General features: G+C 38.9%; 2 protein-coding genes across 2 annotated transcripts; one reads left to right on the plus strand and one right to left on the minus strand.

The window, feature by feature from the left end:
• Positions 1-1,497: 1,497 nt before the first annotated feature.
• Positions 1,498-7,164, minus strand: LOC101736289 (enhancer of rudimentary homolog). Its single transcript, XM_004930681.5, has 3 exons — positions 6,893-7,164; positions 6,627-6,812; positions 1,498-4,700 (listed from the first exon to the last, which is right to left on the minus strand). The coding sequence occupies exons 1-3, from the start codon at positions 6,893-6,895 to the stop codon at positions 4,578-4,580; spliced, it is 312 nt and encodes a 103-aa protein (XP_004930738.1). The 5' UTR covers positions 6,896-7,164; the 3' UTR covers positions 1,498-4,577.
• A 755-nt stretch (positions 7,165-7,919) lies between these two features.
• Positions 7,920-19,662, plus strand: LOC110384744 (breast cancer type 2 susceptibility protein homolog). The gene is made up of 9 exons (XM_038019307.2): positions 7,920-8,366; positions 9,327-12,487; positions 13,118-13,292; positions 14,198-14,402; positions 15,552-15,661; positions 16,292-16,399; positions 16,531-16,714; positions 17,090-17,186; positions 17,797-19,662. The coding sequence occupies exons 1-9, from the start codon at positions 8,103-8,105 to the stop codon at positions 18,782-18,784; spliced, it is 5,292 nt and encodes a 1,763-aa protein (XP_037875235.1). The 5' UTR covers positions 7,920-8,102; the 3' UTR covers positions 18,785-19,662.
• The last annotated feature ends 195 nt before the right edge of the window (positions 19,663-19,857 follow it).

The raw sequence follows: 19,857 nt of genomic DNA on the forward strand, positions 1-19,857 counted from the left end.
CGCTCGGGTAGCTGTTAGCAAGTCCCACCCCTCTTGGCTGAGCCTTTGCTTGCCCATCTGTCCTGGTAAAACTGGAAAGGCCTCCGGGCCACCAGTAAATTTCCAGCAGCAAAAAAAAACACACTATAGATAGACATGAAGTCGTCGTGGCCTAAAGGGTAAGACGTCCGGTGCATTCGTATCTAGCGATGCACCGGTGTTCGAATCTCGCAGGCGGGTACCAATTTTTCTAATGAAATACGTACTTAACAAATGTTCACGATTGACTTCCACGGTGAAGGAATAACATCGTGTAATAAAAATCAAATCCGCAAAATTATAATTTGCGTAATTACTGGTGGTAGGACCTCTTGTGAGTCCGCACGGGTAGATACCACCGCCCCTCCTGTTTCTGCCGTGAAGCAGTGATGCGTTTCGGTTTGAAGGGTGGGGCAGCCGTTGTAACTATACTGAGACCTTAGAACTTATATCTCAAGGTGTGTGGCGCATTTACGTTGTAGATGTCTATGGGCTCCAGTAACCACTTAACACCAGGTGGGCTGTGAGCTCGTCCACACATCTAAGCAATAAAAAGACATATGTCTATATAGTGTGGTCTTATATGTAACTAATACAGCTCTCGCCCACAGACACAGCCCACTGAGTTTCTCGCCGGATCTCTAAGTGGGTCGCGATAGTGGTAGATTCAGCGAAGCACTACACTTGCTAGGGCTAGTTTTAGCAAATTATCTCAGGTTGAGCCCGTGAGCTCACCCACCATATACACCTAACCATATACACTTAATATATTCGAGATACCTAAACTAACATAAAATTCTCGAGAGCTGTGTAGGTACTGCTTAAGTTTGTAATGTTTCTTACTGCTGCAAAACAATTCTAACTAAAACATTTATCAGTCCATAACCTGTTTTCTTATCATTAATTCATCGTTACGAAAGGATTATATGAGTCGTCTATTATCAAAGGCGGCAATCTGTACATTTGGACAAAATTTTTTTATTGATATGTCAATACAGATTTATTTGAATATAATCGTCTCCTTCAAAGAATACGGTTCAAAACCTGCATTAAATAAAGGTTAATAGTTAACCTGTTATTTATCTAAGATGTCGTTCCGAAGAGTTTTGTGACTGCCAATGGAATACAAAGTCAATAATTCGTTTTTCTGATTTACCAATCATTGTCCAAAAGTCAGATTGCCGCCTTTGATAATAGACGACTCATATCTAACATTATTTTTTTTATATAAAAAAATAAAAGATATTACCGCCCTTTTTTGGAGACGATGGTGAGTGATTACCATCGCCCATGGACGTCAGCGATGCCAGGGGCAGAGCCGAGCCGTTACCTACCGTTAAATCATCAAAATAAAGAGCAGATTTTGATTAACATAAAGGATTCAAACATTGCGACGCTTGCAATGTGAACATGCAAAATAAAATCTTCAAGGATGACTTTGACAAAATACAAAGGTCAATTAAAAAAAAAAACAAGGCGTTTTGTAAATACATCCTTTATTAATATAAAGAACGCAAATTGAAAACAAAACCGGTACAAAATTTTAAATTTAAATTCCTCTGACCGTCACATAAACAACACACCAGCACAATGTGCACCGACACTTGCTCACTAGTGTTCAGCAGTACTCACACAATCACGAACTACACACTCAATAGTATCTCGCTCAAAGACGTGTGTGGCTATGAACTAGCGCTTCGGGTGCGGTCCAGTGGGAGGAACTGGTGCACAAGCAAAACCCTACATTGTAATTGCTGTGACAATGACTACTTATCATCAGAGTCGTTTGCTCGCTGCCTGCAATGCCACGATCTTACTTCACAAGTTATAAGGCAATACTAGTAAGATCTTGACAATTTCTGCACAGTGAACATCAATGAAATGCTCACACCGTCACATCATCTCAGAACATTGAAGTTTTACACCGGACACTAAGCCACTGCCTTGGAACGAAGTGGTTGAAGTACTCTTACATTTACATTAATAAGGCTTCATGTAACATAGTTCCATTTTCAACGGGGTATTTGACTTTTGAACACAATGAGACCGGGTTTTAAAAATTCAATTTAACTTTGATATCTTTTCTTGGGGTCAATTCACCAATATCAAAGGCTTTTTTTCAGGATAGGCATTTAAAAATGAGAATACAATATGTTACAAAATATTAATGACCATTTTGTTAATTTTTTTTTGGGCAGCCCTAAAACCCTTTGATGTCATTTCTAACGAACGCGTTGTTTCTTAATGTATACACAAAGAGCTCATTATCAGATATATATTACATTGGTGAATTTTAACTGGGTGATAGGTAACTGGTAGATGACCCGTATTATCTCTGAAAAATAAATAAAATGGTTCCTAGCTTGGGACGTCATTAATTGTCACAATCATAACATTGTTTTTTTTAAAATTGATTTTTCATAAAAATAGTTTGCGAGCTACAAAAACATTAAACAGTTTTAAACGTATCCTTAAAGCAGTCAAATACCCAATTGCTATTATTAATTCAAAAGTTACATAAATTATTTTCAACCTTGATAAATCACCAGATCGGTTTATTATTTATTACCAAGGCCTCACTCGCTCACTAAGCTTGACAAGAAATGGTGGGCAGTGAACACCAATAATTATTTTTATTACATACTTATTTTAGATATTGTTTATGAATTTTCTTCAATATAAGTTAGGTAGGTAGGTATTGCTAAATCTAACTTGGCCAATAACTTCTTTTATTTTTTTTAATTCTAGCAATCTGTCAGTTACTTATCAATTGCTTTGTTAAAAAATCCTGCCTATCATGTATAGACTAATCATGAGACATTATCATTTACATTCTTTTTTAGTCTAATACAATTTGAAAAATGATTAGAATTAATTTCACGATAGCATTTAGTCTGATGGATGAATTGACTATTTATTTGCCTCTAAAAACAGACAACGGATCAATATTTACCAGCAATGTCTCAAATGCATAAGCTGGAACACTATTGCTTTGTGGGAGAAATGTGTTGTACGGTGGTTCCAACCAAAGCTGACAAACTTTCCGTATCATTAGAATGTGGTTTTGAGTAATTTGTAAAGGCAGAGTTCGACAAACTGCACCGAAACCAAATGAACCATTTAAATTGCTACATGATTCGTTACTGTTATCTGAAAAGATATTATCTATTGCTTGTTTGCTTTAGTTTAAAAAAAAAAACCACCCTTTGCTGCCCGTCAATGATGTGATCAGCTAACTATACAAGTTATAATGACTCTAAAACAATAAATCATAATAATTAAATTATAGTACTCTTACAGTAATCTTACAGGCCACTTGAATTTATTACTCTTTTTACAGTTTTCTGAACATTTTCCAAACCCCATATTGGATAATAACTCTCAAATTAATTAGTTAATGTGCTAAATAGAAAAAAACATTTTCGCTTATGTACAGTGTGGAACAAAAGTTTGTTTACTTTTGCATCGGTAGCTGTAGCATAAAGTGAACTTCAAAATGAGTAACATTAACTGGCATTAATCTCCTTCCCGATTTTTTTATTGTGATACCTTAAAAGTGAAGTTTCGTGTTTCTTGATGAATTGAAGCAATATTTGCAAGGATGTGCAGAGCATTTCACAAAAAAACTAGATGACAGCAGTGTCAATATAATCAAGGGTGAATCTTGACTAATAAAAAAAAACATATTCATGTTTAATCATAATAAGCAAACAGTTTTTATCTCCTTTATTTAGGTTTTTTTAATTAATGTATCAAAAGTAAAAAGACTATATTGGTTCACCCTGCAGATGGGTCAACGAGTCCACCTAGTGTAAAGCATTTATCAGAGCACGTAAACATCACCTGAATTCAGTCACCCACTATGAGTCATAAAGTCAAAGTTTTAACTGTATTGTGTAACGGTTGACCCATCCCTCAAACTGAAACGGATAACTGCCTCTCGGCAAAGATAGGCAGGATGATATTACCTACACTAAAGGGTTTACAACAAACTCGGTCACCAGTAGACTTAGTTATTTGTATTAATGTTGTATAATGTAATATATGAATTCTAGATTGCCTCAAACAACACGTATTGGTGAAGCTGCTGTTAACAACATAAATATATTTTCCAAGGTTATAAAAAATACAGCAACCATCCTTAGGGGCAAAGCCTAACCAACTAATCGACTTCAAGACATAGTTAGTTTACTTAAATCAATTACAGTCTAATTTTTTAGAGGAAGCAGGCACACTATTTGTTCTAGTCTGTATTTTACATGAAATTAAAAAAACAACAAAAGTGTCAAATATAGGTTTAAATAATGTACATACATTGACAACTGCTTGCATGTGGGATGGACTTATAGTTTTCACGTTATGTAGGTGATTTTACATAAATAACAGTGCTAAATGTTGAACTTCACTAATAAAATAGATTAATTTGATCATTAAAGAGTCTTATCAGAGAATTTTTCCAAACATAATAATTTCTCTCTTACTGTATTATGTTACACAACTATGTATTTTTTCAAGTTTACACTGTACGGTGTTCTTAATGTTGAGTTTTTTTTATAATCTTAATCACTCTGTCCGGCCGCTTGACGCAATAAAACATATATCTTTTCCTTTATCCAATCTTTGTTGTAGGGTGCGTATGTGTTTGTAGATTTCTGATAAACTAAACAGCTCAGATCTGCCAACTGAAAACAAAAAAAAAAGTTATGTTATTATGTAGTCGTAACAAAATAATGCACCATAACAGCAAATGTAATGATTGCAGCCAGATAGACATCAACACATTGAAATCTATTGCTTTTATATAAGAAGGCACAACATCAGTCATGAAAACTAATATTAAAGAATATTTATTATCAATGAAATTCTTTAAAAATTACTCAGAGATTAGGTTATCACTAATAAAATTATGAATTCATTCACAGCTAGCCACTGTTTTTATCTGATGAAACACAGATTGAAAATTAAATACAAGATCAGACTCATCCTACAAGAGATGGAGGTGCAGTTTGAGATCCAGAATATTAAATAATCAGTAGCAAACAAAAGTTGTGCATGTACTAAAACATGTCCTGAGTTTAGAATCAATTTGGGCATTACATGAATAATCGAAGAGCAATGTAAAGTAGACAAAATTAGATGGTATGGATTAGAGATGAAACGGATAGTAGTTTGGCCGGATACCGGATACCGAATATTCGGCAAGCTGCGAGGCCGGAGCGCCGGATATTCATTTACCGGATATTCGGCCCTTTCGGAAACATTCGTGCGCGTTCGTGTGTTGTCGCACGTGAGCGGAGTTCGCGACGACTCGGGGGCGTTCGAGTGTTCGCGCGTGTGAGTTTGTTTTTGTTTATGCGCGTCGTTGTGATTTTATGTTTGAATTGAAAAGAAATGTCATCATCAAAAAAACGATCGCCAATTGGCCGGATACTGAATTACTATCCGGTATCTGGCCGGATAGTGAAATAATGGCCAGATCGTCCGGATAGTGAAATCATGGCCAGATCTGCCAGATAGTGAAATCATGGCCGGATAGGCCAGATACCGGATATCAGTTTCATCTCTAGTATGGATCATATTTTAAGAAAACGTAGGCCATGTAGTCCATCGCTTGTCAATATTACGCAAATAGCTAACAAAGAGTAGCTAAACTTTAGGAGACAAAAAATGCAGATGATTAATGAGATCTTCTACCTAACAGATGAGGCATAGTCATGATACATGATATTCCTGTATCACCAGGATAGGTTGGACAGTGTAGGCTCAGCCAGGAGGGGTGGAATTCGCTAACAATTGCCCAGGCTTGATAAGCAAACAGTTCAAGAGCAGCTGCTTCGCAAATGCATCTACTACCAGATCAGAAATGAGGATCACTGAGGAGTCTTGGGAAGTAACTCAGCAGGCAGATTTCTGGGTTAGGTAGATAAGTAACACATCAGTATCTATGCAAAAATCTTAAGGATGATACAAATAGGTGGGTTTTTATCATTTTGTAACATATTGAAATTATCATATTGAAAACCAATTAGCCGATTATCATATTGAGGGGTGAAAGGCTTAAGTGACGTTTTGCTTAATACGCAACATTATTTTTGTAATTAAAGGTAATGTTTTATTTGGTATTAGCATCAACTGTTCGATGTTTTAAGTTTACTCATTCAAATAGCTGAAGACGCTTTTTTGTTATGATATTTTTTCTAAATTTTAAACTTTAAATGGCTCTCCTGTAAAGTTGCAAAAATGTTGCTTAACTCAAATAGCCTTTCATTCTTAAATGTAATGAAAACTGTTCCTTTGAAAGTGATGGTATCAATAATCTCAATTGTAAATAGTAATTTTTTTTTTACTATACATATAAGTAGACTTCTACAAAATACTAGAGACAAACAATAACAACAAGTCAAATTATTAAGTGGTCAAGAAAGTGAGAGAAACAAATTCTTTAATCTTTCTTCTCCGAGTCGTTTTCAGATTAATACAGCATGTTCATTTGTGATCTACACTGCTCACTAATAATCAAAAGGTAGGCCGGTTCTTTCAATGCTTCTGTCACATTTCTCAAGTGTTTCCATTTCAATACAATTGTATATATAGTAATAATTAGATACCTGGTCTACAAAATCGAAGAGTTGTGATATATCGTACGTGATAGTGGGTGTATTAGGGTTTCGCCTTTTCAGATGTTCCTCATATATTTTACACACACCCTCCATGCAGTCGTTGACGCTTTCGTAGTCTGAGTAAGTCCTGGTTTCGGGCCTCGGACCGGGCTGCACCAGCAAAATTGTGTGACTCTGAAATCATAACCTCTATTTGCCGCCATATTTTGGACCAGAAATTCAACGTTACTAAGTAAAAATTAAACTGAACGTACCATGTTTAAAGGATCTTTAAGATTTTAATTAAATAATATAAAAGATCGGTTGTATTTATAAACAGACAGGATTCTTTCGAGAATTATCAGGCCATCAAATCGCGCTTCTAACTTTATTCGTTCAGAAATAAACAGAAAAGCTCATCAAAATATTAGGGTCTAAAAATTTTAATGACACGTTCGAAAATGTGTTTTTTGATTCCATTATTTATTTTAATAATAATTTTAATTATAATTGATATATATTTAAAATTGAATTTCATTTAATTTAAAAAAGGCTTATGTTCCAGAATGTGATAAAAAATTCGATCAAAAATCATTTTTTTATCTGTTTTGTAACAAATAGAGCCAGCAATTCATAGTTTCAAAACATTAAACGTATTTTGTTGGTTGGTTGGTCTTGTACCTGAAAATTAAATTATATTAAAGAGTATGGTATATTTTAACGTTCACTTTATTGCATAAATGTGTGAATTGGTTAATTGGTGTGAGGTTATTGGGAACCATAGATTTCACAAGGTGAATTCCGCTGTCCACCTTACGAAGGGTATCCTCCGTGGCTCACTTTGAGAAATCAAGTAGAGTCTCAACTCCTTCAATGCGAAACAAATGGCTGCTTCGAAAATTTGTGAAAAAAAGTCAACTGATTTATTAGTTCTTAATCAAAATAACATACCTATCCCACGATATCACGGTACTTATTTCGCTTTTGCTCTTACAAGATTTATAAAATAACGAATATTGAAAATATATAAAAACATGTAAATGGTTGCATATTCGCATAACATCGTTTAAAAGTAACAGAATTGTGCACATTGGGAATTTGTTGCGTGGTACTCGGCTTTATCAAAACCGAAGAGCTATTTTACACTTTTACCGGTAGCTTATCTTTAGAATAAATAGGGGAATAGGTGCACATTTATGTCTCAAAATTTTGAGACTTTGTTTTATGACGTGTGTTGTGTAAAAAACAAAAATAAATAGGCTAAAGGATCGAGTGACAATGGCCACACATAAACTGAAAAATCTAACATAAGTAAGTCAAAACTTTTGACATGTGTTGGATTTTTCGCTCAAACTATTTTCAAAACATCTTTTATTTCAATAATTTCATTTTATTTGTAAGTAAACACAAAATGCGAGGACAATTTTGTTACAGAATATCAATAATCATAGTGTAATTTAAGCGAACAGTGCTTAAAAAATCGAAATGGAAAAAACGGTAAAGGAAATTGAAGATTTTGAATTAATTTTACGAAACAAACGTAATAGAACACCAGTATTATACGGACACGATTTTCGCGATAGAGAACAGGCCAGCAAACCAAGGGACGTTATAAAGATTGTACAATCACAGATGAGAGCCATTCAGAAAGCTGATACGAATAATTTGACCAAAGTTGATAATACAACTAATAATTACTTTACGAAAAAGGAGTTTATCCCTGTGGCTGAGTTACCAGATTATCCCAAGGTCAGTATATATTGCAAGGTCAGAAAGTCCTACAGTGATAAGAAAACGAGCTATTCTTTACGTAAATAATGCCCAGCCCTTGCCTTCTGCTGCCAACATATCTGTTATTTGTCCTGAGCAGCATTACACTTTATTCAATTAATTTCTCCAAATTGTTTGAGCCCTGCTATTTTTCCATATTTTTTCTTAATTTTACAAGTAAAAGTTAAAAGGTTAAAAGTTAAGTAAAGTAATAGTTAACTAAATTTACCAGATAATTTTGCCATTTTAGATCCAAATATCCATAAGGTGGTATATGCCCTGTGTATAGTTCTGTAAGTAGTAAGTTTGTACATCAACATCAGAATGAGTTCTACTGTGAATATTTTGTTTGATTTTTTTTCATTGCTTAGATAGGTGCACAAGCTTAGCTCACCTGGTGTAAAGTAGTTACTGGAGCCTGTATACATCTAAAATGTTAATGCTGCCACCCACTTCGAGATGTTATTCACAAGGTAGGTACAGTACAATGGCTGCTGCACCCTTTAAACCGAAACGCATTACTGCTTCACAGTAGAAATCGGCAGGGTAGTATTACCTACCTAAGTAGACTCACAAGACCTCCTACCACGTAATCACAGAAATTATAATTTTGCAGGTTTGGTTTTTACACAATGTTATTTATTCACTGTGGAAGTCAATCGTAAACATTTGTTAAGTATGCCTTCCAACAGTAATAGACAGGGTGGTGAAACTTACTCATGTGGGCTCACAAGACACCCTACAACCAATAGAATTACATAGATATTTTCTTAGTAATCGAGGCTTTGACATCTTGTAAAAAAATTATGCAGTAATGCCGCATACTCTGGTAATGACTTAATATCTGGAGGGTCATGAGAATGTTCACTGTTTATAAAATTAATAATAAAAGAAAATTAACACATTATTAAAACACTGAAAGAGGTTTCATGATTTCAGGAATTACATGAAGAAAATATTTACCAATTTGAAACACAGTTTGTGTCTGATTCTCAACTGATTGCCTTAGTGCAGAATGCGGAGCATCCAGATACGAAAGTTTCAACACCAGAAAATATAACTCTTCATCACGTAATTGCCGAGATAGGCGACGGTAACACCACTGATACAGCAGACAATCACAGAGGAGTGCTAAGTAAGGAAGATAATAATGATAAGAGTTCACTCCTAAATGATTTAGAGGAGAGTGCGGAATCAATTGGTGTGAATGATGAGACAGACACTGTTGAAGTAAACGATAACATATTCAAAAGTCAAATATTTGAAATGGACAAAGTTGAAGTTTCCGAAACATTAGTGGCAGAAGAAAGCCGATCACCGAGTCCAGTGCTAAATTTTAAAAACAATAAAATACTGCCATTAGTGTTTGACCTGGAGAAGTTTGAAAGGTTTGAGAGAATAGCCTTTCCCATTGTCGAAGAAAACAAAGATCTAAACAGAGTCAAACATCTGATTAACTCTCAATTATCTGATGGAGAATTGAATATAGAAATCGAAGACAATCATATGTTCGTGTGTTTGGATAAAAAAAGTCCGATATTAAATATTGAAGACAAAATTGTTATGCCGACGACAGCATTAAATTATCTAAGGCAAAAAACAAATAGTTACATACAAGATGAAATATTATTTAGTAGCGATGAAGAAAGTGATAGAATGATTCAAGACTTACCTTTAACCTGCCCTTTTAAAACATCTACCTATGACAAAAATGATGTTTTAAACAAAAGTATGTATGTTGGATTCCAAACAGCCAGTAATAATCCCATACAAGTCTCTGAGGAGTCTTTTTGTAAAGCTAAGTCTATATTAAGCTTTGAAGACACAGACAAACTGAATTTCAATGAAATTGTTGAGGCCCGTGATGGTACGACGAACACGAATAAAGATGAGGATGAATTAAATAGGAATTCCGAAAATGTTGGCATTCTAGATATTGATATGGCCATAAATAATGATGATTCACTTAAGGTTTCCGGTAAAGCTGACAGCGATTATGTGCTGAAACCTAAGAAACGAAAGTACGACGGCTTTATAACGGCTAGTAACAAAAAAATTCAACTATCTAATAGTGCTTTACTGAGATGCAAAAAAGTATTCAAAGATATAGATCTGAATGAAGAATTTGATGAAAATTCGAATAATGGAAAGGATAAATTGAGCAATGTGTTTCATAATAACGAAAGTGATTTCAATGATAATGCCGACGATATAGTCATTGAGAAATCGAATTATCAAATTAAAGCAACAGAGTTGAATTTGGATTGCAATAAATCGAAACAGAGTTTTATGGAAGACTTGGAATCTGATTTGAATGACGAAAACATTATTAAAGAATTCGAGAACGTAGATATGACAATCGAAATTAATGATATTGTATCGAAGTATAACGAAAAAGAAAATTGTCATGTACAAGACTGTGTCAATAGAAAAAATGTTAAAAATAAACCAATGACAAATCATCAATCTAACATAATAAATTCTTTAGGCAGTGATTTTGTTGGCTTTAAAACTGCTAATAACATGATAATAGAAATTTCAAAAGAAGCATTACGTAAAACTAATGATGTGTTCAAAGACATTGATATTGGTGATAGGATTACAACTAATTCAGAATTTATAAAAAACAAAACTAAAAACATTGAAACACCAAATAAATTTTTTAAAAACGATCAGTTAAATACAGATTCTGCTGAGCCTCAAAAATGTATGACTAATAATACTGTTGGTATTTCCACTGGGAATCAGCCGTTGAGCAACACTCGGTTTGTTGGCTTCAAAACGGCTAACGACAGAAATATTACAATTAGCAGTCACTCACTAATTAAAAGTAAGGAAATATTCAAAGATATACAAGATTTAACGAATGAACGCGAAGAGAATACAAGCTTGGATGTTTTCAAAGGATTTAAAACGGCTAATAATAAAGTCGTGAAAGTATCCGAAGAATCATTAGTGAAAACGAAAAATATATTCAAAGATATAAATAATGAGAACGAACACCAAAACAAATTAGATCCGGTGAAAGAATTCCATGGAAGTAGGCTCTCGAAGAATTTCGAAGGTTTTAAAACAGCAAACAATAATGTGGTAAAAATATCAGAACGAGCCTTATCCAGGACGAAGAAGATTTTCGAGAAGATTTTCAATGCTAGTTCTGATGATAATCTCAATACTGGAAACGTAACACCCGAGCCGGATTTTAAAAGGTCGCCTAAAAACGACAAGGTCAATGTTGCGAACACATCTCTAGAGAAAGCGAAAATATTTGTGAAAAACCCACGAAATGCTAACATCATGGCCGAGGGAAGTACTGTAAATCGTTCTAAATCAGTCACTAAGACCAATTATAGAGAGCAAATCAAAGAAAACGTAAAAAATATTGACAGAGATGTCCTAAGAAATTCTTCAGTATACCCAGACGATTTGTTGTTTGCTGTACAAGAAGGTTTCAACGAAACACTGTACACGGAAGATTTTACAATATCAGCAACAAGATCAACAAGATCTACAAGTCCTATTTTGTTATGTCCCAAAGCTAAACGACTCAAATTCGAAGCTCCACACAAGAATCTTAAACATACACAAACTACAGAAATTATCGAACAAAAAAAACCACTTTTAAATTTCAAAAAAGATTATAAAAAAACGAAAACATACAAACTGAAAGATTTGTGTGATTTAGAAAAGAGATATGAAGAGAAATCTGTTGCAATTGATTACGACATGGATAATCTAATGGATTTCATTTTTGAAAAACAAAGAAATGATGTTACGGAAACTGTAGTGAATGTGGAACACGTCCAGAGAATGTTTTTGAGTTCGGTTAATGCGAAACTGATACCAAAGGGCTGGTTGGAAAATCACATAAAATTGATATTGTGGAAACTGTTGTCGTACGAAATTAAATTTCCTAACGTCATGGCGAATGTCTGTACTGTCGGCAATGTCATAGACCAATTGAAATATAGATACGACAAAGAGTTGTATAATGCTGAAAGGCCGGCCTTGAGGAAGATCTTGGAGAAAGACGATGTCCCTTCTAATACTTTGGTACTTTGTGTCGCCGGGATTTTTGTTGACGGAGTTGAAGTGAAAAGGTAAAGGTTTTTAGATGTAAGCGCTTCTTGTGGATCCTCCTAGAGCAGACAGACCGGGTATGCGGGAACAAAATGTCTTTTTTTTTTTCAAACCTTGTGGTCTGATGGTCTATCTGAGAATTAATTAGAGGATCTATCATTATGTGCCCAGTTCTGTAAAGTGGGTCGGATATATAATGTATTTGAGTTCATTGAAAGTGCAGAGGTTCACATCTCCAAACACCGCTGCGTCTACACGATCTATGACCATTCCGACGTACTAGATAGGCCGAATCTAGCCTAAATGGAGTTTATCTTTTAGTGATTGATATGTGGCCCGGTCACACGTGTGCCAGATGCTACTTCTTCATCGTACACGTGCGACAACGTGTCCCATTAGGGTCTGTAGGTATACGGCAAAGGGAAGATCTTCCACCGAGCGGGTGATATTGCACGGTAGACCTACGGTCCTAATGTTGTTGTTCAGAACTTGTATATATGCAAGCTTATCTTGAAAATATCGTCAGCGAGATTCAGGCATCTGTCAAATATCATGTGTTCCGTGATGCCTGCCGCCACAGGTCCTTACTTCGAAGTGAGTTTGACCCAGACCGATAACACTAATCTGAACTAAATTAATTTAAATTTCAGTGTCCCAAATACGAACAACATAGAACTGTTAGTGAGTGACGGTTGGTATTCGGTGAAGGCCACCACTGACCGGCTCCTGGCCCGGATGGTGCGGAGCGGTAAAATCGTGGTCGGAACCAAAGTGATGACCTGTGGGGCTGAGCTGTTGAATTGCGAGGGGGTGTCGCCTTGGGAGGTGAGTTTCCACGCAGCCGACCAGGTCTGAGGCTAACCAGGCTAGCACGATTCAGATTTACTGGTGGTAGGGTCTCTTGTGAGTCCGTAAGGGTAGGTACCACCACCCTGCCTATTTCTACCGTGAAACAGTAATGAGTTTCGATTTGAAGGGCGGGGCAGCCGTTGTAACTATACTGAGACCTTAGAACTCATATATCAAGTTGGGTGGCGGCATTTATGTTGTAGGTGTCTATGGACTCCGGTAAATACTTAACGCCAGGTGGGCTGTGAGCTCGTCCACCGATCTATGCAATAAAAAATAAAAAATTTTTGGGGCGCAATGCCATGGCAGCTAGCATGGCGAGACACACATGGTCTGCCCCACTTTTCAAGCTGAACGCAAGGTTTTCCGAAGCACAAATAACAAAGTGCTGGTACCATCTCTAGCGGCTTGTAGTTACCAACAGGAATTACACTAATATAATAAATAGTGTTAACATGGCGATATCCATAACAATATAATATATAATGGATAGAATACGGAATGAATATGTTAGAGGAAGTCTGAAAGTGGCACCTGTGACACAGAAGCTGAGAAGTGCGCGTTTGGGATGGTGTGTACATGTGATGAGACGAAATGACAATGAGATTGGTAAGAGAGTGTTAACTATGAATGTGAAAGGCTATAGAGGAAGAGGTAGACCTAAGAAGAAATGGATAGATTGCGTGAAAGACGATATGTGTAAAATGGGAGTGAGTGAAGTAATGGTGTATGATAGAGGAGTATGGAAGGAGAAAACATGTTGCCCCAGGTGACTGGGAGAAGGGCAGAATGATGATAATGATGATGGCGATATCCATAACACACCTCCATAAATAATGATTACCCTTAACACTGTACTACTCAAAACTATTTCAACCCAGGACGTATCCTCAGTACGTCTAAAGCTGTCCGGAAACTCGACCAGTCGATGTCCCTGGTATGCGAGGCTGGGGCAGCACCGCGCGCGACCGGCCCGCGCCCTGCGGCACGTGGACGCGCAGGGCGGGCGGGTGGCGCGCCTCCGGGCCCACGTGGCCAGGGTCTACCCGCCGCTGTACGTCGAGAAGCTGGGAGACGGCACCACCGGTACGTGACTAGTCCGGCGTGCGTTCAGGGTACAAGTAGCAGGTCGGTTCTGCCTCATCAAGAGATGTTTTCATCAGTAAGTATCTACAGTCGGCATCGGTGCGCCATTTCAAGAAAGGGGCACGACACGAGAACCCTCTCATCCTGGCCGCCGGTAACTACATACCCGATCTTGCAGACCGAATGGTAAACACGTCATTACAGATCCTCCCGATCCATTAACAGTGCTTTTAGGTACCACAAGTACTGGTCACCGTCCTCGTCGAACCCGTCGCTTGCGACGAAGAACTCGATGAGTAAGTTAACCAAAGACACACCTCACTGAGTTTCTCACCGGATTTTCTCAGTGGGTCGCGTTTCCGATCCGGTGGAAGATTCTGTGAAGCACTGTTCTTGCTAGGGCCAGTGTTAGCAACAACGTCAGGCTTGAGCCCCGTGAGCTCACCTACTAACTGGGTGAATCTAGAATAACCCCTCAAGGTTACTAAAATAGGTAGGAAAAAAAGAGATGTTTGTGAAGTCACGTCAGCTACGAGCGTTAGTTGATATGGGTCGGTGCCACCACCCTGCCTGTTTCTGTGCCAGTTTGGAGGTGGAGCAGCTATTGTACCAAACAATTCTGACCTCGACATGTCTGAACGTGGGTGACCGTGTTCGTCTGACATTTTTTAAAATGTTTTTTATTGGGCACATATATTTATAGGCGTTGAAATCACAATCTGAATAAGCATGCGAGTAACTATAATAATTATTGTCACATGTCAGATATTATCTTTTAAAGTCAATTAGACGGTAGCCATAATAATAGTATAACAATATTCAGGTTTGAACGTACACACGCACGCATGCACGCACCCACGTACACGCACGCACACACACACACACATACACACACGCACACACACACACATACACACACACATACACACACACACACACACACACACACACACACACACACACACACACACACACACACATACACACACACACACATACACACACACACACACACACACACACACACACACACACACACACACACATACACACACACACGCACACACGCACGCATACACACACACACACACACACACACACGCACGCACATTCGTCAGTTTTAAATATCGACTCCTCGCCTGAACCCAGTGACTCGCTCGGAGCGTCTGGAGCAGCTGCAGCAGACGCGGCTCGAGGCGGCGCGCCAGGCGCTGGCCGAGGAGCTGCAGCGAGACGTGGAGCGCGCGTGCTGCGAGCAGGTGGGTAGGCGGTCATACTAATGATATTTCGATCTCATACATCGAGACGGACGGCGGCATTCACGCTGCGACGGATCCGGTAACTGCTTAAGCCGCTTTCAGACTACGCTATAATATAATAGCATATAGTATATAGGTCATAGCACAACAATATCGCACACCTGTTATCGCACACAATGTTACTGGTAGTAGGACCTCTTGTGAGTCCGCACGGGTAGATACCACCGCCCTGCCTATTTCTGCCGTGAAGCAGTAATACGTTTCGGTTTGAAGGGTGGGGCAGCCGCTGTAACCAAACTCGAGACCCTAGAACTTACATCTCAAGGTGGGTGGCGCATTTACATTGTAGATGTCTATGGGCTCCAGTAACCACTTAACACCAGGTGGGCTGTGAGCTGGTCCATCCATCTAGGCAATAAAAAAAACACCATACATTGTTATGGACACGTTCACACTACTGTACTATATTTTATATTATTGACTAAGTATACGCTGCTATACTATATGGCACTATAGCATAGCGTAGTCTGATATAGTGTAGTAGTGTGGTAATAGTCCATTCAGTCTAAGAAGAAGATTGGTTGGCAGAATCGTTCATTTGGAATTAATTTGTTTTCATATATTGCACAGGAGTCGCAAGATGTGGATTCTCAGGAGATGTCCTGCAGGAGAGATTCAGATAGCGGCTCCCAGCTGTATCGACAAATGAAGAGAAGTACAGACCCCGGCGAGTTCCGTGTAAGTACCGTGGCGGTGCCGAGAGGGCGCGGTGAGGACGCTTCATGTCTCAAAGTGAAAATTGTGCTGAGTACTGGTACATAACCTTAGATTTTTTTATGGAAGATCCTTCGTGTCCCGTCTAATTACAGAGCGACCTCACGGCGTCTCAAAACCACATTCTGCAGCAACACCTGGATTCGCGTCGAGATGCAGTCGTCGCCAGGTTGCAGAGCGAGTTCCGTGCGAGGGCGGAGGGCACCTTGGCGCGGAGGAATGTGGCAGTCGTACTGCGGGTCAGGGTCCTCGATCCAGGACCGGACTGCGCTACCAGAGGTACGAACACGAATCTTTTTGTACTGCTGTCATGCTGGCTGCCGTAGAATGGGGGAATCGGGACCCTTTCCAAATCAAAGACAAATTTTCAGTGGTTTTTCTTAGGGTAATACCAATAAAATAGAGATTCAAACGGTTCTGGAGGTTTCAATTATTACGTACGATGCGTTCCTTTTTTTATTGCTTAGATGGGTGTACGAGCTCATAGCCCACCTGGTGTTAAGTGGTTACTGGATCCCATAGACATCTACGACGTAAATGCGCCACCCACCTTGAGATATAAGTTCTAAGGTCTAAAAAAAACCTCTCACTAGCTCTTTGGCGTGAGACAAACGCCATCTCGTGTTACTCTTCAACCGCCTTTGTATCCCGCAGGCACGCTGTCGGTGTGGAACCCCACGGAGGAGGTCCTGGAGCTGCTGCAGGAGGGGAACTCGATAGAAGTGACGAACGTCACACCAACAGCTGTCAGGTGACTTAACTAATTTTGACAGTTTTGATAGTTAAATTTTCACTGGCTTTATTGTCATTTTCGACGCTGAAGTCTATTTCCTTGAGGCGTGAGGTCGAAGTTTCGATTCCTTGTAACTAGGTACCGCTGTACCATTTATAAAACACTGACATTTATAAAAACTGGTAGTCGAAATTCGACTATAATTAATTGAAATTATAAGTTTGAACATTATTGATTCTATTGTCAAATACTATTGTACTTCTATAATCACAGATTTTGCTAAGACTACACTTTAGATAAAAATTATTAAAGACCCACAATATTTAATCTATTCTCAATTTTACCACAGACTATAATCAATAAGAAAAGTTTGACAATATACAAATAGTATGCATGCGTGTGTGTGTCAAATACATGTACATGTAGTGTGTGTAATGTTTTTATTTATTGATTTAATGTATTTATGCATAATTTGAAAAAATATTTACATCCTGCACTCCTCTACATTCTCTATAAGTATAAGTATTGGAAATTTCATACTCCTCCGTCCGCGCAATTTTCGTATAAAGGGGTGCAAAGTTTTTGCTTCACGTATATAATATGTAGATACTCTAAACGCGTGTTTCAGATATTCCGAAATCCAGCTCTCGGCCGGCAGGCAGTCTGCGTTCACGGCGTGTCGTCTGAAGGAGTCCACCGCGGCTCAGTTCCGGAGGAGGGCGTGCGCCCTGGACGAGCTGGTGCGGAGCCCGGCCGCGCAGACCCCGTACGGCGAGGTGGACACGGCCGGGCTCATAGTGCGAGTCGAACCTAAGACAACGGTTCTCAACAACACGGTGCACTTCCAAAACGTTTACTTGTCGGATTTCGAAAGGAACATTGTCAGTATCAACTTCTGGGGCGGCCTCGAAAAGTTCGGCTACGATAACCTCCTGGACACGGGACAGGTCGTGGCCTGCGTCAACGTGCAGAGGCGCGCGGGCAGCACCGCCCGAAGCATCCCCCAGTACAGGGCCACGGAGATCAGTTATTTCACGAAATCTCCCAAGATAGCGGACCTCAAAAAGTTAGTGGTAGAATTGAATGAAAAATTTAAATCTTGCAACATTCAACGTTTTTGCGAGGATTGCGTAGACGTTATAGAGAATAAAAAAAGGAAAAGTACTCGCAATGAAAATGTTACTCCATACAAGACTAGTGATGTAAATTTAACAAAGACAACGTCTGTTTCGACACCATTAACAGTAAATAAAAATGACTTCAAAAATTTAACAAATGAGTCGGACCGTGAGTCGCCATCGCCCAAAACGTTGTTGCGTAGGCAGCAGATCAAAGCGAAAATTGAAAAATTAAAAAGATACGGCGAACCTCCACCCCTGAACCCTATAACGATAGTGAACAAAACTACAAACGCAATGGCGGCGTACAGAAGTCCGGTCAATGTAGCCGGATCGAAAAAAAATATTGATTGTAGTAGTTTTAGTGATACTTCATCAGTCAGCAAGGCTAATGACAAAACTGTTGTTCCTGTTAAACTGAATTTTGATGTAAGCACGGAAGAGGGTGATCCGTTTGCAGAAGAGCTCGATCCCAGCTTACCGTTGAGTCTAGAATAGTTTAAGGGTATTTTATTTGAAGTTAAAACTTGGTGTAATGACTTTAAAAAAGAACCAACCTTCCCCCTTCGGAACGCGATACACCGCCAATCTGTTTCTCTTCTATGGACTGCTATAATGCAGCACGCTACAGCGCAGGTAGCGCGCCGAGTGGTTTGCTCCTCTCAGGTCGTCCCGTAACCTCACCGGGGGGAGGTCGCCTCCTACAGGGGTCGGAGTCTGTCAAAAGTCCCTGGCTCGGCGGCGACGGATAGGTGCGGAGAGGGACTCGTGGCTCGTGGCTACGATGCTTGGCAGCGACAAGTCCGGTCGTATTTGCGATACGGGGACACTGCGCCGCCCCGACCACGCGGGGCAATGTGCCAGCGTATGCTCCAATGTATATCCGTTGAGGAACTGTTGGGTGTACTGGTCAGGAGTAAGGTTTCGCTCCACCAAGTACTGCTAGGAAGGAATCCCCAAGAACCATTACTTGATTGTCCCCTTGACCAAGCAGGGAGGCTGTGGTGTCGCACTGGCGGCGAGAAGAATTATGAGGATGGCAGTCAGTGTCCACCCCTTTTGTCGCAACCTCTCCAGCCATGCCTCTGGTCCGACAAAACAACGGGGGCACTCCACAGTATTTCCGTTTGGATTCTGATTAGGGGGGGCATACCGGTCTTGGAAAAGAAGTGTTGATAGCAAGGGAACTCTATGAAAAAAAAAACTAGCTATAGCTGTTGTATTATCAACTTCTTAGTCTAACAAATAAATGTTTTCCGAACACCCTGTATGTGAGTGACGTCGGCAGTGCCTTTGTGAACTTATATTGTGATATTAAAAAGAAAAACTGTAAATAATATAATGTACATAATAATACATACATTTTTTACTGTTAAGTTTCGTTTTATTACGTGTGCCCGTGTTATGAGCATCGGTAACCCGTTCGCGTCCGCAGTAAAATGGTGTTACGCGCTGGGGTTCGGGATAAATAAAAAAATCTACCGAAGTACAACTTAAAACTGTATTAGCACTTAGAACACTTAAAACCCTTCACTAACACTTTAAAATTCTCAATTCGCTTCTTCCGCTTC

The sequence above is a fragment of the Bombyx mori genome, chromosome 23 (genome assembly GCF_030269925.1).
Source record: "Bombyx mori chromosome 23, ASM3026992v2".
Taxonomy (NCBI): domain Eukaryota; kingdom Metazoa; phylum Arthropoda; class Insecta; order Lepidoptera; family Bombycidae; genus Bombyx; species Bombyx mori.

What these genes read in the sequence shown, in the direction of transcription:
- LOC101736289 (XM_004930681.5), bottom strand. An exon ending in TCTTCGATTTTGTAGACCAG is followed by an intron (nt 4,701 to 6,626) that starts GTATCTAATTAT and finishes TTTTGTTTTCAG; the next exon opens with TTGGCAGATCTGAGCTGTTT.
- LOC110384744 (XM_038019307.2), top strand. Translation starts at nt 8,103, where the DNA reads ATGGAAAAAACGGTAAAGGAAATTGAAGATTTTGAATTAATTTTACGA. An exon ending in AGTTACCAGATTATCCCAAG is followed by an intron (nt 8,367 to 9,326) that starts GTCAGTATATAT and finishes TCATGATTTCAG; the next exon opens with GAATTACATGAAGAAAATAT. An exon ending in AGCGCGCGTGCTGCGAGCAG is followed by an intron (nt 15,662 to 16,291) that starts GTGGGTAGGCGG and finishes TATATTGCACAG; the next exon opens with GAGTCGCAAGATGTGGATTC.